This window comes from Myotis brandtii, unplaced genomic scaffold, assembly GCF_000412655.1.
Source record: "Myotis brandtii unplaced genomic scaffold, ASM41265v1 scaffold185, whole genome shotgun sequence".
In the NCBI taxonomy this organism is placed as follows: domain Eukaryota; kingdom Metazoa; phylum Chordata; class Mammalia; order Chiroptera; family Vespertilionidae; genus Myotis; species Myotis brandtii.
Window position 1 is genome coordinate 8,190,123 of NW_005356870.1, and position 16,520 is coordinate 8,206,642.

At 38.9% G+C, this 16,520-nt stretch overlaps 1 protein-coding gene across 2 annotated transcripts in view; it reads right to left on the reverse strand.

Moving 5' to 3' along the window:
- The window catches only part of MSR1 (macrophage scavenger receptor 1), a 63,483-nt gene that overhangs the window by 17,105 nt on the left and 29,858 nt on the right, over positions 1-16,520 (reverse strand). The window contains exons 6-8 of one of the 2 annotated variants that reach the window (XM_005864071.2): positions 15,224-15,313; positions 8,635-8,688; positions 4,899-6,284 (exon numbers count right to left, since the gene is read on the reverse strand). In XM_005864071.2, the coding sequence (XP_005864133.1) occupies positions 6,283-6,284; positions 8,635-8,688; positions 15,224-15,313 (146 nt within the window). In that variant the 3' untranslated portion in view covers positions 4,899-6,282. Of the gene's footprint in view, positions 1-4,898; positions 6,285-8,634; positions 8,689-15,223; positions 15,314-16,520 lie in introns of those variants that run through there. The other variant, XM_005864069.2, reaches the window with a different exon arrangement.

The following is a 16,520-nucleotide window of genomic DNA, read 5'->3' on the forward strand; positions in this document are numbered from 1 at the left end:
AATTTTCCAAAGTAACTCAGCGTTTGTACCTTGAATTGGACTGGAAAGTAAATGAAAAGACAGTACCCATTCTCCTCAGCACTGTGCGCTATATTTTGTTTATGCTCATAACTGTCCAGAGCTCTGCGAGCTGTTACCAGGTTGACTTACTGCAATTGTGAGAAGACAATAGTGTGCGTGGTCTTTATTACCTCTGCACTCGACAGGAGAGGCCATAACTTGTGTCTAACAGCTGTGCCCAGAGGTATTTAAGGACAGATCACTTGATGCCTCAAAAACCCAACAAAAATTCAGCAAAGAATGCTCCAGCAAACATTGCTTCCATTTGCTTAGCTTAAATCTTTACTTTTTTTTTTTTTAGATACTCTTAGAAACTCAAAAGAAAACACGGATGACATATCTTGTTTGGGTAATAACAGAAGGAAAAATAAAACCTGTAAAATATGGTTTTTCTCAACCTGTGGGTTCTTAGTGAGGTTGAGCTACTAACTATTTTATTTCAAAAGGGAGGGTCTCAGGGTTTATTCTTCAGAGAAGGGGCAGGCTCCTTATCAGAAAATGGCATGCTTCTCTAGACTAGAATCAGGAGACCAGGGCCCAAGTCCCAGCTGAGCGACAAACTTCCCGTATGACTCTGGACATACTATTTTGCCTTTTTTCACTTTTATTTCTTTCATTCTTATGATATCTCCTATAATTCCCTCTCAGGACTTTTGTGAGAATTGCTTTAGTTCACAAATGTACTTTGAAGAGGCTTGAGAGGGAAAGTTAGGTTATGGTGAAATATGATATTGAACCAAGAGATATAATTTAAAATCAGATTAACCAAGATTCAAACTGCAGACCCACCACATATATAGTATTGGCTGTGTGATTTTGCATAGGTTGCTCAACTGACTAAATCCTCATGGGTAAAACTAAGTGATAGTTTTCTGTGAAGTTTAAGTGAAGGAGGTATACAAAGTACCTGGCACACAGGGGTTACCCTCTGTGTTATAAGCGTTATTGTTATTAATACTATAATTTAGATTTCTGGCCTAATGATTGGGATGGGTGATAGCAGCACAAAAGAATCATACATTAAAAACAATTTCTTATTGACTTTGCCCTTCAGAATCCTAAGGAGAGCTTTTGGAAATTAAGTCTATCTGACCACAACCTAAATCTTTGAAATCAGAATTTCTGAATGTTATTAGTAATTCTAGCCATCTGCATATGACAAAAGCTGTAGAGGTCATTTAGATGATCTCCATAGCCTGTGAATAGCTGCTAGAACAATACTAGAACTTAGTATGGTTACTTAGTTCTAAGTCTTTCACATTATGGGAAAATTCACCTAGTATATTGCTGTCCAATAGCAATTAGCAGGAGTATTACTAAATATTATTGGACAGCACAACGAGGTTAATCCATGTTTTCAGGGCCCTTTTGCCTGCACCCTGAGATTCAGAAGAGGTGATCCTGTCTATCCTATCACTTGGCATTTACCTCATCTGATAGGACAATGAGTGTGCCCTTCTTTAGACACTAAAATTGTTAGTCAAAGAAAAACTCAGGATCCAAGCAGAGACAAGAAGAATTCTTTGGAAGGAAAAGAGGTGGCATTATTTCCCAGACAAGGCTAGGTGTGTAAATAAAGAAGCATAGCAAGAAGCATAGCAATTTTTATTTTAAAATAAAATGTTTAAATTACGCAAAACATCATTAAAAATGCCGGTGTTTTTCCTTTTGCTACAGATTCACATGAGGATTCCTTTAAATCAGTGGTTCTCAACCTGTGGGTCGCCAACCTGTGGGTCGCGACCCCTTTGGGGGTCGAACGACCCTTTCACAGGGGTTGCCTAAGATCATCGGAAAACACATGTATAATTACATATTGTTTTTGTGATTAATCACTATGCTTTCATTATGTTCAATTTGTAACTGTGAAAATACATCCTGCATATCAGATATTTACATTACGATTTGTAACAGTAGCAAAATTACAGTTATGAAGTAGCAACGAAAATAATTTTATGGTTGGGGGTCACCACAACATGAGGAACTGTATTAAAGGGTCGCGGCATTAGGAAGGTTGAGAACCACTGATCTAAATAGTTCCCTGGAATGAGCATCTGAAAGGTCGCTGGGATGCTCCTATTTTACTTTGCAAGGGATGAAGCCAGAAGTTAAGAATTTGGGGAACCAGGAGTGGGGATAACTGTAGCACCCCAGGAAAGGGTCAGGAGTCCGCAGGGGGGTGGTGTTTATTGGACACTTCATGTGCAAAGAAGTAACCGTGTTGTTCTAGGGAATCTGTTCTTAAGATTCATGTTGCAGGGCAGTGCGTTTCCAGAGGCCAGGGTGAGGGGGCGAGTGATAGGCTGTGAACCTCTATGCAGGTTGTGCTTTACTTGGAATGAACTGAACGACCCTGTGCTAGTCTGACATGTTTATGCAGAATCAGAAGCAGGACCCTGCTCTCTGAAGGGCAGGAGACCCGCTTGTCCTCTGAGGTTGTGGAGGAATGGGAAGTGGCATATTGGGTCTCTCTACTCCAACTGCATGGCACATAACTTGATGAATTCCAGATTTTGCTGGCTGGAGCTGGAATGAATTTCCCCCTTCTAAGTGGCTCTGTTGAGAGCCGCTGTGAGAATCAGCTGGGCTAAGGACTAAACAGGACAAGTGCTAACTGCTGGATCCGTTACTGATTGAAATCTCTATTTCACCTTACAAAACGGATTAGTTACACACACCATCCGGGAACATGTCTATTGTGTTAATGGAACACTCTATGTGTTTAGCAACAATCTGTGGAATCATATAAAGCTTTAAACATTACATAACTGTGGAGAATGGGCAGTACCTGTCTGAGTTACCTGGCGCCATTACTGTTCAGGTACACTCTGCTGTGCTAAGTCATAACTGTGGCTACCGAGAAAAGTGAGGAGATGGAAAGGAGACTCAATAAAACAGGGACATCAAAGCAGCCAAATTATATTGGAAAATGTTAAAATTGAGCCAGTAACTGAAATAAAGATAGAATATTAACAGGAGGCTCCTTCTCCTGCACATAAGTAACTCTCACTGCTGATAATGGAAGCTTTGTGCGCATCCCAGGGAGGCTGTATTTATCGGTAATATTCTTGGGGGAGAAACTGCAGACAATGGGTGGAGGAGTAGATGAAGATGGAAACATACACAAATAAAAATTCATTGAGAATGCTTGTTGGAATATGACCTAATGGAAGTCATGCTGTATGAATTTTTATCCCCTTCAGGTCTTCAAATTATTAAGCCCATTCTGGAAAACTACACTCATGACAAACCTGTTTCTCTTCCTCCTTCCTCTCTCCATACCCTCCATAATACATATGTGTGGTATTGACATTAAAGGATACATAAAACCAGTGTGGGAGTGTTGAATGGAATCGTAGTTACAAACAGGGACTTTGGAGATTGATAGACTTGGCTTTGAGTTTCTGCCCTTCCACTTATTAGCAGTGGAAGCTTCAGTTGCTAATTTATAAAATGGGAATAATAATAGTACGTACCTCAAACACCCTTCTGAGGATTAAGTGAGATAATGCACCAAAAGCTCCTGGTGCACAGCAAATGTTCTCTAAATGCTCATTACAATTATTTAGTGATTGGAGAAGAAGGTTTACTTTGGTCACTTGAATGCTTTGAGAAAGACCAGAATTCATTTATGTTTGAATTGAGTCCTCAGTAGACATCAAGTGAAAGACAAGTTGATGATTCATATCATTGTATGAGTTTCAAAATAAGATAATCCAAAGTCACATCCCAGTTATAGTCTCATGGGCATGAGTGAAGCACAGCAAAACATACTATCAACCCACATCTTAGTAACAGGTATGTTTAGGACAGAGCCTCACACAGTGTTTAATTTTATGGCAGGAATTCTTTTGCTTGCCTGAAACACATAGCCTTCCAAGTCAGGGTGAGAACATAGCAGACAAACCATGTGACTAGCATTAGAGCTTGGTTCAGATTTGCTTTCTTTTCATTAGACATTGTTCAAGTTGGTATAATTTGAACTGGGCATTTAGCATCTATTTTCGTCTGAAAAGGAGAAGCCCTTCTCCCCTAATTTGGAAGATTCAGGTGAGTATTCCACACACTAAGAATCTATTTGTACTTGGAGGTGTCAGATAACTTATGAATGGAACCCCCTGGGACTGTCTCCCGGGATCTCTGGGATCTGAGCCATTCTGTGGCCAACATGGACCAAGGCCTGCTGGCTAGTGAATAGGCTGCTCGGGCTCTACCTGCTCCCCAGTGCAGAGCAGGGGAGGAGGTCCTGTCCAATTAAACCGTGGACAAAGAGATCCAACTAGTTTCAGATGTTTGTACTAACTGGCGAGTAATATTTAGGACTATCTTGACAATTGGCTAATTTCTCCCGTCGACTTCCTTCTCCCACTCGTACCCTCTGAGACTTTGGTGTCATGTAGGCCTAGACCCAGAGTACCATTGACAATCCTGATTTATTTCAACACTTCAGCAGCTTTCTCATCAGCAGTGTCTTGAGCTCATGCTTTGTCTTTCAGAGCCTGGACTATTGTTTCATGAGCCTGACATTTTTTTCTGACCTCTCCTGACAGCTTCTGGCCCCTTGCATGCACTCAGGTTTAGTTGCTGTTTTTATTTATAATTTATGCTCTTCTGCTTGGCTCAAACTCCTTGATTTGTGATCTGGTCACACCTGCATTGCTCTATCTAATGTGAAATCTTATCTTATTTTCTAGCATCTCTCTTTCTGTCCATGACATTTCTTTGGCTTCTTGAATTTTCATTTTGCTTTCACTCCTTCTAATTACAGATTTGAAATGTCTACATTATACCAACAAGGAATAGCAATCAGTTCAGAAGAGAACACTGTGAACTATACCTTATGTATTTAAAGCACTTTATCATTATATAGAGCACCTACACACACACAGGGTCTCATGTGATCCTCACAACAACCCTGTGAGGTAGGTGTTCAGACGTCCATTTCATAGGGAAGGGAGTGGAAGTGGTGAGATACATACAGGCACACTACTCAGAATTCTACTAGATCCTAATGCTGTGAATCCTGGGATTATGTGTTAAATCTTGAAGGAAGGAGGAGTTGTGAAAATGTGATCTATAATAGAGAGTCAAGAATGACATGGAATCCCACATATTTCCTATTCTTTTTTCTTGATCATCCTTTCTAACCTTTTCTCCTTTCTCATTTTTAGCCCTTTCTTCACCTACACAAAATATTTCCAGTTCTACTGAAATATTTCTTTTCTCCAGGATCTATATTGGATATTTATAGCACAAGATATAAAGAGCTTCTTAGAATTAAAAAAAAATTATCAGCATTATTTTTTAATGACAAAAAAATTCTTACTTGAAATGGCCAGGTAATTTAAGAAAATAACTTTTGTTTTTTATTCAAATGTGTTGAATGAACTGTTACCTCACTATAAAACTTGAAAAAAAAATGCTGTAATTTGGTAAGAAGACAAGAAGGTAAACTGAGCAAATCAAAATCAATTTATCTTTTTAATATCCTAAGGAATTTAAAAATCCCGATCTCCTCTAAACTCTTATAGAGCCCTGTTCTTCCTCCAATACAGTTCCACTGTATTTTATAATTGCCTATTTAATTGTCTATGTCTTTCAGGAATAATTAGCTCAGTAAGGCCAGATACAGCAGCAAACTTATTAGCTGTGAAGTTCAGCTCCAGGAGGTATAGGATAAACATACGTTGATTGAATGAATGAATGAATGGATTTTCTTTTATGTTATCCCTATTGCTGGCTGAGGCATGTTTTTGAAAGTAAAGAACCCACATTTAGTCCGTACCCATGGGATTTCTCTTAGAACCCAATGGGCTAAATTGGTTCGGCAAGCACTAGATGAGTGGGTAGCAGAGGATTCCTTGCCTGGCGCTGAGGGCTGGTTGGAAAACATGCCAGTCAGTACAATGGAAGGGATACCAGTTAGGGATGCTAGGGGATGGTAGCGATGGTGGGATACTAGAGTGGGGAGAGGTATGAGCTTATGCTCATAACAGAGGCCCAAACAGCACCCAGGACCAGGAGAGGAAGCCGTGAGGAAGCTGGGCACCACGCGGGAACCAAAGTCGTTTGGAGGAGCCACAAAGGGATCTTGGAGTCAGCTGTAGTGGTGACTTGTCCAGAGGTGAAGGGCCTTTTAAGGAGATGGTAGCAGAAGGTGTCCCGTCAACCCACCTGATCTTAAAAGGGTCCTGCCCTAATATGATCAGGGAGTGATACCGGTCCTGACACGTATATAAAAGAGGAAATCAATTATTATTTGTAGTATATTTAAATCATGCCTGAAAAAATATAAGACTGTATATTAAAATAATTTAATATAAATTTTTATATATCAGAATTAATTGAAGATGTGGGGAATCAGGCACTTCCATATAGAATAAATTGGTACAATCTTTTAGGAGCCATTTGCAAGAATCCATCAAATTGCAAAATGCATGTTATTTTTGAACTATTGATTCTACTTCTGGAAAATTCTATTAAAAAATATTCCCACAAGATCATGTATAAGAATGCTGTATGTAGCATTGTTTATTAAAGCCAATTCAAAGCAAACAAAATCTTCAAGTGTTCATGGCTAGTGGATTGAATGATATATTATGATAATTATGGTATAGATGTACAATGGAATGATGTATAGCCATTGAGAACAAAAAAGTAGAGCCATATGTACTGACATGGGCAGATGACTGCCATATTAACTTTAAGTGAAAAGCAGAACATAATGTATAGATGTTTGTGTATATGATTCTTTCTTTTTGAAACATAGAGTTATATACTCTCCCTGGAGTCTGAAGGCTATATATACTTATACACAGAAATATCTCTCTTAATGTTTTCTCAAAGAAAGAATGCACATGAACCTCAAACATCCAGGAAAATATCTGAAATTGAAAACATTTCTGAACACATCTAAAAAGCATTTGATAACCTCAGGCAACCGAAGACTGTGTGAATGTGTTTGATTTACAGACTACAAAATAAAGAAGTCCTGTATTTGCCAAGATTAACCAGTCATAGTTAAGTAGCTCAGAGAAAGTCTCAAGGAAAGGAGAAAAGGAGATAAGGAAGAACCAAAGACAAAGGTAGAGATAATGATAGAGAAAAACATAAAGATAGGGAAGAGTGAGTTATACAAGGAGCTCAACTGAAAATAAATGGATGACAAGGAGAAAGGGGAAAAAGTGGAAAAAAGTATATAGTAGATCAAAGTGATCAAAGGAAAAAAGATATACTAATGTTTTCACTATCTTAATATAATAATACCAGTAATCATTGAATAACACTAAAGCACTGTGAGGAGACACACAATGCTAGTGTTACTTAATTCAAGGGCAAAGAGATCAACAATGCAACATTGATGGAAAGGCATTCACAATAATGACGCTAAATTGTCTAAAGATGGCATCCACACACAGAATTAGGTTAAAATAATTACTTTTGTTAATGCATAGAAATTGGTACTGAATTTTTAAATTATAATTATTATGGAAAACTGCTAGCTCTGTTTGTATGTTAAAGGATTTGCCATAATCTGTGTATTGATTCTACTTCTGGAAAATTCTCTATTAAGAATATTCCCACAAGATCATGTATGAGAATGCTCTATGTACCATAGTTTATTAAACCCAAATCAAAGCAAGCAAAAATCTTCAAGTTCTCATGACTAGTAGATTGAATGATATATTATGGTAATTGTTGTATAGCTGTACAATGGAATAACGTATAGCCACTGAGAGTAAACATGTAGAATCATATATACTGACATGGGTAAAGATTATGATCCATGTGTATGTCTACCAGCTATTCCCACAGACATATACACACACATCACAAGTAGCTCCTATTGGGAATACATGGGAGCAATCCGTGAATTCTGAGAAGTAGGGATTCCTTATTCCTTTTCATAATCCTTTCATTATATCTGTGTAGATTTGGCCAAGTCAGTGATTGCCTATGGCATATGGAAGACATCTCGTCTAATATTTAGTTTGGAAGGCCCAATTTACAGATTCTCTACCTTGCAATATGAAGTTAGCCTCCATCGAACAGAGATTCCTTTTGTGAAATCTCTTCTTTTGTAGTTTTGAAGGACTCTGACATAGAATACCACTTTTCACATTTTTAGTTAAATAAAACAAAACACAAAACCCCAGCCACCTGAGAATTAGTCTGTCAAGGTTCTTAGATTGTCCAGATCCCTATATTAATATTTCTGTTAGCTCAGGTAACAGGTAAGGTGGCTGTAATTGTTCCTTCAACAAATAGAAATTGGCTTGAAAATTGAACAATTTTCTACATGGAATTTTTAGAAAATTGTGCTCATCACAAAACCAAAACACAAATGGGTAATGAGATTCAAAGTGTTGTACAATTTTAATCTACTTGTTTTACTCCAATTAGCACAGTGTGATTGTAGAAAACGGGGGCTGACTTCCACAGACTCTCCATGGATCAGTGCTGAAGCTCTTCCTCAGCAGTTGCCTCAAGCCCAGACCGCTACTATCAAAGCTTGTTTATTACAGAGGTGCACAGAAAAAAAAACAAAAGAAAAACAAGAAACTATAAACTTACATGCCATGCTTCTACTCCCTTTTTCCCCTTTCTGGCCTTTTTGTCCAGGATTTCCTTGGGGGAAAATAGAAAAAGAAAACAAACAAACAAAAAAACACTTTAAAAATTCTGAAAATTCATAATGCTTGCTTTAAATGGAGACAGAACATTACAGAGTAATCTAAAATATCACTTTATAACAACCTACAGAATTCAAATATAATGTTAATGTTGATGATGATGATGATTATATTATTTCAGAAGCCCTATTACAAACCTGGCACTGTTCTGGGTAGATCCTTTACATACATTATCTTAAATAATGTACAAGGGCATTAAATGTCCATTTTCCTAAAAGCAGGCAAAACTAAGGTATAATCAATTAGGTTTGGGCTTATTCATATTTTTTTAAAAAATAAATATTCCTGTTTCTTTTTTAAAAATATATTTTTACTAGAGGCCCGATGCACGAAATTCTTGCATGGGTAGGGTCCCTAGGCCTGGCCGGCAATCAGGGTTGATCTGTGGGGCAACCAGGGGGCGATTGGGGGGCCCCTGCTGGCACTCACCCTGGCCAGCCTGGCGCCACCCACTTGCCAGACCGCCCCCCACAGCAGCTGCTGGTCTCCTCCCTCTGTGGGGTAACTGGCGGGGCAACCGGGGGCGGGGGCCCTGTTGGCACCCTCCTTGGCTGGCCTGGGGCCTGCGGGCTGGGGGTAGCTCCTCCGTTGAGCATCTGCCCCCTGGTGGTCAGTGCGCATCATAGTGACTGGTCATTCTACTGGTTGTTCCGCCATTAGGTCGATTTGCATATTAGACTTTTATTCTATAGAACTGATTTCAGAAAGGAAGAGGTAGAGAGAAAAAGAAACAACAATGATGAGAGAAAATCATGGATTGGCTGCCTCCTGCATGTCCCTATTGGGGATCAAGCCTGTAACCCAGTCATGTGTACTGACTGGGAATCAAACCGTGACCTCCTGGTTCATAGGTCCACACTGAACTACTGAGCCACGCTGGCTGGTGGTTATTCATCTTAGTTGTTCTCTTGACTTCGCCTTCCTCCCTAACCCAGGAATCCTGGAATCTTCCACCTCAGTCTAAACTGTGTTGTTCTATTCCCATTACAATTTATCTGTCTTGTTTTCCTTCTCCTTAGACTGGTGCATCCCAAAGACTGGGCTGTGAATGAATTTCTGGGAGTGCAATCCCTGACCTATTGAATCAGAAATGCTGGGGTCAAGCCTGGCAAGCTGTTTGAGCAGGCCCTACAGATGATTCTGGTGTCTGCTCAAGTTTGAGAACCACAAACCCAAAGAAATTCCATGCATATTTCAGGTCTGCGCTAACACTAACATGTTTTGCTGTACAGAATCAATCATTCTCTACTCTCTATTCCCATAGCATTTTGTCCTGCTTCCTACAGGCTTATGACTTAGCACATTGCATCAGAGCTAACTGCTTCTGCATTTCTCTGTCACCTGATCCTTGACGGAAGCGACTATGCTATATTTATCCCCAACACAGTAAACTCTCACAAAATTGTGTTGACTGGGTGCATGAATGAATGAATGCCCTTCCAAGTACTTGGGCTAGTGGACATTTGTTTAACTTTAGGGCTCTAAAAGTAGAAAAATGCCTAAAACTTGTAAAAGCTATAGCTAAAAACCAACATGTATACACAGCTTGCTTTATGATAAAAATTGTTTGAAGCACTTTAAGGAATCTATTGATTACTTATAGTTCATAGTATATATTCATTTATAAAATTAATCATTATGATTTAATGTCAATTGGAAGTTACAAATAAACTGTACCAGAAAGAGACCCAAACAAAATCTTACCATGATTTTTTTTTATAGAAAGTCTAAAACATAGGGTCCTCTTATTAGCACTGTTTTGTAGATAAGAAAACTGAGGCACAGAGAGGCTAACTGTGTGGAGAGGTAGGATTCAGATATAGGATTCAAATATGTACTATCTCTGTAAGTTACAAATATATACTATACTACCCCTGTTTTTCCCAAAAGGGCAAAGAAAATATTATATATGGAATAACTATGTGCCCCCATGAAATTCAAGACCAAGCCACTTTGACAAATGTTTAACCCCCCAAAGGAACAATCTAAGATTAGCTATTTCACATAAACTTTACAGAATCATCATTTTAATTAAACTTTTAAAAAATATATATTTCTTTTATTTATTTCAGAGAGGAAGGGAGAGGGAGAGAGATAGAAACATCAATGATGAGAGAGAATCATTGATTGGCTGCCTCCTGCAAGTCCCCTACTGGGGATCGAGCCCGCAACCTGGGCATGTGCCCTTGACTGGAATTGAACTCAGGACCCCTTAGTTCACAGGCTGACACTCTATCCACTGAGCCAAATCAGCCAGGGCTAATTAAACTTTAAAAAGAGTAGTCATTGTGAGGAAATTTCTGGAAGATAACTCCTCAAGGGTAGGGAACTAGCTTGTCTTCTGTCCTCGCCTGCAAGCACAGTATATGAGGCCATGTAGGCACTCAGTTAATGAGGTAAGCTATTTCTCCTTTAATAGGGCAATTTGTGCTATAGTTATTCTGGGGTTTATTTCTAACTTCTTCCCTGACCAGTTACAGAGGAAAGTTGTGCAAAGTTAACAGACTGTTGGGAGAACAGTCTGGCTCTCTTTAACATTCCTAAAATTACTGTGTCATTTCCTCTTTTTGTATAAATTTCTAGAAAGACAAGTTAGTTCATCATAAAATTAATCATTATACACTGCACCAGAAAGAGTCCCAAACAAAATATTACCATGATTTGCCAAGGATCCTATCTAATAAAGGGGGAATATGCTAATTGACCCTCACACCGTTGCAAAGATGGCAGCGCCCACGGCTAATAAAGAGGGAATATGCTAATTGACTGCCACACCCTCAAAGATGGCAGCGCTCACAGCCAATAAGGAGGGGATATGCTAATTGACTGCCACACCCTCAAAGATGGCGGCGCCCACGGCTAATAAAGAGGGAATATGCTAATTGACTGCCACACCTTCAAATGTAGTGGTGTCCACAGCCACAAGATGGCGGTACCCAGTCCCCTCAGCCCCGCCGGAGCAGCAGGCCTGCCTCTGGAGGCCCCCAGTCCCCTCAGTCCCCAGCCGCCCAGGGCTGGCCCAAGGTGCAGGCAAGCCTCAGATGGCAGCTGCCCAGCCACCCATGGATGCCTGAGGCTCAGGTAATCAGGGCCGGCCGAGGCTTGCACTGCTGGCAGTGGCAACAGCAGAGGTGTGATGGGGGCATCACCTTCCCCTGATCGCAGGGTCGCCTCCCACCCCTGAGGGCTCCCAGACTGAGAGAGGGGGCAGGCCAGACTGAGAGACAACCCCCCCTGCACAAATTTTGTGCACTGGGCCTCTAGTAGTAAATGACCAGCTATTTGAGATACATAGTAGACTAATACACCATTTTAACTTTAAACTTAGAATACAGATGAAACAGGAATTTTTAGGGGTAAAAAGGCAGGTTTTAGAAATTTTGGAAATTAAGGGGACCATGGAAGAAACACAGGGCTGCAGAGCAGCAGAAGGTATATTTCCACAGAATAGGGGAGCTGAAAAGCTGCAACAGGTACATTTCCATAGAATGAGGGAGCTGGAAACAGCGAAAGAACTATATTTACAAAATAAAGGGAAGGAAGCCCTTCATCCAGAAGGAGAAGAAACCCCAAAGGGAATAGGAAAACAATAAAGAAGGAGGGGAGGAAAACCTCCCATGTCCCCTGTGAGGTTGACCTTTGAGTTCAGAGGTTACTATAGTAACCAGTCCAAGGAAATAGTGACCAATCAGAGGGGATATCAAGGGACCAAGATCTGCAGCCTTTATAAGCCATAGGGAAAAGGAGCTCAGTGGGACTCTTTCCCCATCCCCATGTGGGAGTCTGTGCTGTGAGAATCTTTCCCTTTCCACACATGGGAGTCTGTACTTGTTCTTCAGTAAATTTCTCCCTTTGCTATACCACCTTCCGTCCATGGTTTTCATTCTTCGGTTCACACAGACAAAGAGCCCAGGAACCATTCTGCCCAGGGGGAACACTGCGTGTTCCAGTCCAAAAATTCCGTTTCACAGATAAAATGTTTTCTCACTTCACAGAATTATTTTGAATTTTCTTAGAATCTATAAATAGCTTTGAAATTTTGTCAAATTCAAGATTTTTAAATACTTTTCTACTGAACCCAACTTGTCATATAGGAAATTCACAATTCCTAAGTGATGCAGATAATTTCCAACAAATTAACAAACGAACAAACACTTCTTCCCAGGATGCCAAAAAGGCCTGATTAAAGCTGGATGGTTTTAGAGATGGTTGGTGCCTAAATACACCATTCAGTTCAGGGACTCAGGTCTCTGGTGGAGACAGTGTAGGTTGCATATTTGTGGACAGCTGATTTTCCTCTAAGCCTAATGCCACTGGCAGTCCATAAACACTGACAGTGACAAAAATACCTCAACGTACCTATTAGAATTGCTAAAATCCAAAACACTAACAACACCAAATGCCTGAGGATCTGGGATAATAGGAATTCTCATTCACTTTTGGTGGGAATGCAAAATGGTACATACACTTTGGAAGACAGTTTGGCAGTTTTTTACAAAGCTAAATACAAGTTTACCACGCAATCCAGCAATTGCACTTCTAGGTAAACTCATGTTCACACAAAAATGTGCATATGTATGCTTAACGCATCTTTTTTCAGGATTGCCAAGATTTGGAAGAAAGTAAGATATTCTTCAGTTGGTGAATGGATAAATAAACTATAGTACATGTATATAATAGAATATACTGAGCATTAAAAAGAGCTATCAGGCCACAAAAAGATATGTAGAACTTTAAATGCATTCACTTAAATTGCTAAGTGAAATAAGCCACTCTGAAAAGATTACATATAGTTGGACTCCAATTATATGACATTCTGGAAAAGGTAAAAGTATGGAGGTAGCAAAAGGATCAGTGGTTCAGAAGGAACTGGGTGAGGATGTCCTAAATATCAAGATATTTAGGATAGTAAAATTCCTCTGTATCTATACTAATAAAAGGGTAATATGCTAATTAGACTGGATAGACCGGACGTCTTCTGGATGTCCTTCTGGACAAAGCCATGATGGTGGGGGCTGAGGCAGAGGTGGTTAGGGGCAATCAGGCTGGCAAGGAAGAGCAGTTAGGGGCAATCGGGCTGGCAGGGGAGAGCAGTTAGGGGAGATCAGGCCGACAGGGAAGAGCAGTTAGGGGCGATCAGGCAGGCAGGCAGAGGAGGTTAGGGGTGATCAGGCAGGCAGGCAGGTGAGTGGTTAGGAGCCAGCGGTCCCTGATTGCGAGAGGGATGTCCCCTGCGGGATCAAGTCTAAACCGGCAGTCAAAAATCCCCCAAGGGATCCCAGATTGGAGAGGGTGCAGGCTGGGCTGAGGGACCCCCCCCCCACCTGCACGAATATCGTGCACCAGGCCTTTAGTGATATTATAATGGTGGATACATGCAATTATTCATTTGTCTAAACCCATAGGATGAACATCACCAAGAGTGAACCCTAATGTAAACTGTGAACTTTAATTAGTAATAATGTATCAATACTGGTTTGTCATTTGTAACAAATGCACCACACTAAGGCAAGTTATGAATAATAGTGGTAACTGGCCTGGCCAGTTTTTGTTTTGACCTATGAACCCGGAGGTCACAGTTAGATTCCCAGTCATGGTACATGCCCAGGTTGCGGACTCGATCCCCAGTAGTGGGTGTTTAGGAGGCAGCCGATCAATGATTCTCTCATCACTGATTTTTCTGTTTCTCCCTCCTCCTTTCCTTCCTCTCTGAAATTAACAAAAATATATTTAAAAAATAAAAATAATAGTGGTAACTGTACGTGGATAGGTGGCATATGGAAAGTATATATTTTCTGTGCAATTTTTCTAGAAACCTAAAACTATTCTAAAAAACATACTCTATTTTTAAAAAATGATAAAGATCATATTCTCTTGGTCATAATTTACTTTAAATTAGGAAAAAATAAACCTGTTCAAGTCTAAATGTCTGTGCAAAGTTCATAATTCAAGTTTAAGCTACTGACTAGTGTAAGGAATAGAAATAATATCATCATGTATATAAATCTTAAATGACATGAATAATGTTGATTATTAAGTAGTAATATGTAATAGCAGGCAGTTTATCTTGCATAGGATAGGATTTCAGGCTCATCTGTGTTTTCCTAACTATACCTTGAGAGGGTTTGGCTGGTTTTGGTTAAAGCAATATTTATACTTCGCTTGTTTGTCTTTGCCAGTCTTTCCCCTCTCTTTGTTCTAAAATAGATACCATTCTTCATGGTGATTTATGGTTGTGTGGAGTTTATAAATCCTCTGTTGTTGTTGTTTAACTATTTTCCTTTGGGACATAGAAACTTTCCTCAAGAGAATAATAATCAATTTCAAAATGTTTCAGACCACTAAATATACTGTATTTGAGGGCTACTATTCATACTGTGATGACCATTGTTATGTAAGAAGCTGAAAAAATACCTATGATCCAGTATTTATTTTACATATTCTATGAAGAAAATACATTATCATAATACCTGGCCTCCCAGTCTTCCCTGCTGGTCCTATGAATCCTCGACTTCCAGGAAAGCCAATCGATCCACGATCACCTTTAAGACCTGGAGGACCTGCATGGTTAATGAATAAAAAATAAATAAACAATAATTCATTTTTCAATTAGACTCCAGAGTATAATGAAACAATATAGTTTCATTAATGAATATGATATAGCTGACTCTCCAAATAATAGTATCTTTCCTAAAATTCCATATAATATATCTATACAGTAAGTAGAAACATTCATTTTACATCTAAACAGTAGGTAGTAACATTATTAGTACATTGTAGGTTTTCAATAAATAACATTGTTATTACAAATAAAAGCATATCAGGGGGAAAAAGTCTTGGCGTTTTAACCAGAGGGCTTATGTTATCTAATCAGGAATCTTCAAATGGCAGGATTTTCTGTAACTATAATGATAACTTTTAAATGTATAAGCTGAAAATTGAAGTCTTAAGATTTGGCCCAGAAAAAGCACAGCTCAAGCAATGAGAAGTATCAAAGAGTATTTATTTTTAAAAATCAGGGTCCTAGTTTTGGAATATATTACTCTAGTTCTCATGAAATTGTTTTTAAATATTCCATTATAATCCAGAACAACAATGCAACTCCACACACACACACAGTTGTTTTTTCACTCTAACCTGCTATGTTGACTATAAAAACTGCATATAAAAGCAAATATTTTCCTGTCGAATAAAATATTCCATCTGAAATCAAATAGCTTGAGATAAGTTATGGTAAAAATACCATTTTAGGTATGTTTATCAGTTCCCAGAGCACATTGGGAAGCATATTATGAAAAAATAATTATAAATCTTTTGCCAATGTCAATCTCTTAATATACTGCCACCAGTTTACAAGTTCCAGGAGGCAGGGCTTATACATATTTAATTCATTAAAAAATATTTTCTTAAGGTTCATCATATAGAAGCCTAAATTTGGGCTAACTGTTCTCTAAGAAATATTCAGTTTAAGAAGTATATTATTATAATTAGTTAGAAGTATTATTCAACCTTGTGTAAAAGTTGAATTCCAACAGGCATGAAGCAGATATTCAAAGCAATAAAATGATAAAATATGTTTAGAAATATTAGTAAAGTCAGGACATCTCTATTTTATTTAATTATTATACAATATATACTATGTTATATATGTTGGTATATTGTATATATACTGGTATATATATGCACATATATAGATAGATTTCATATATAGTGTGTGTGTGTGTGTGTGTGTGTGTGTGTGTGTATATATATATATATATATATATA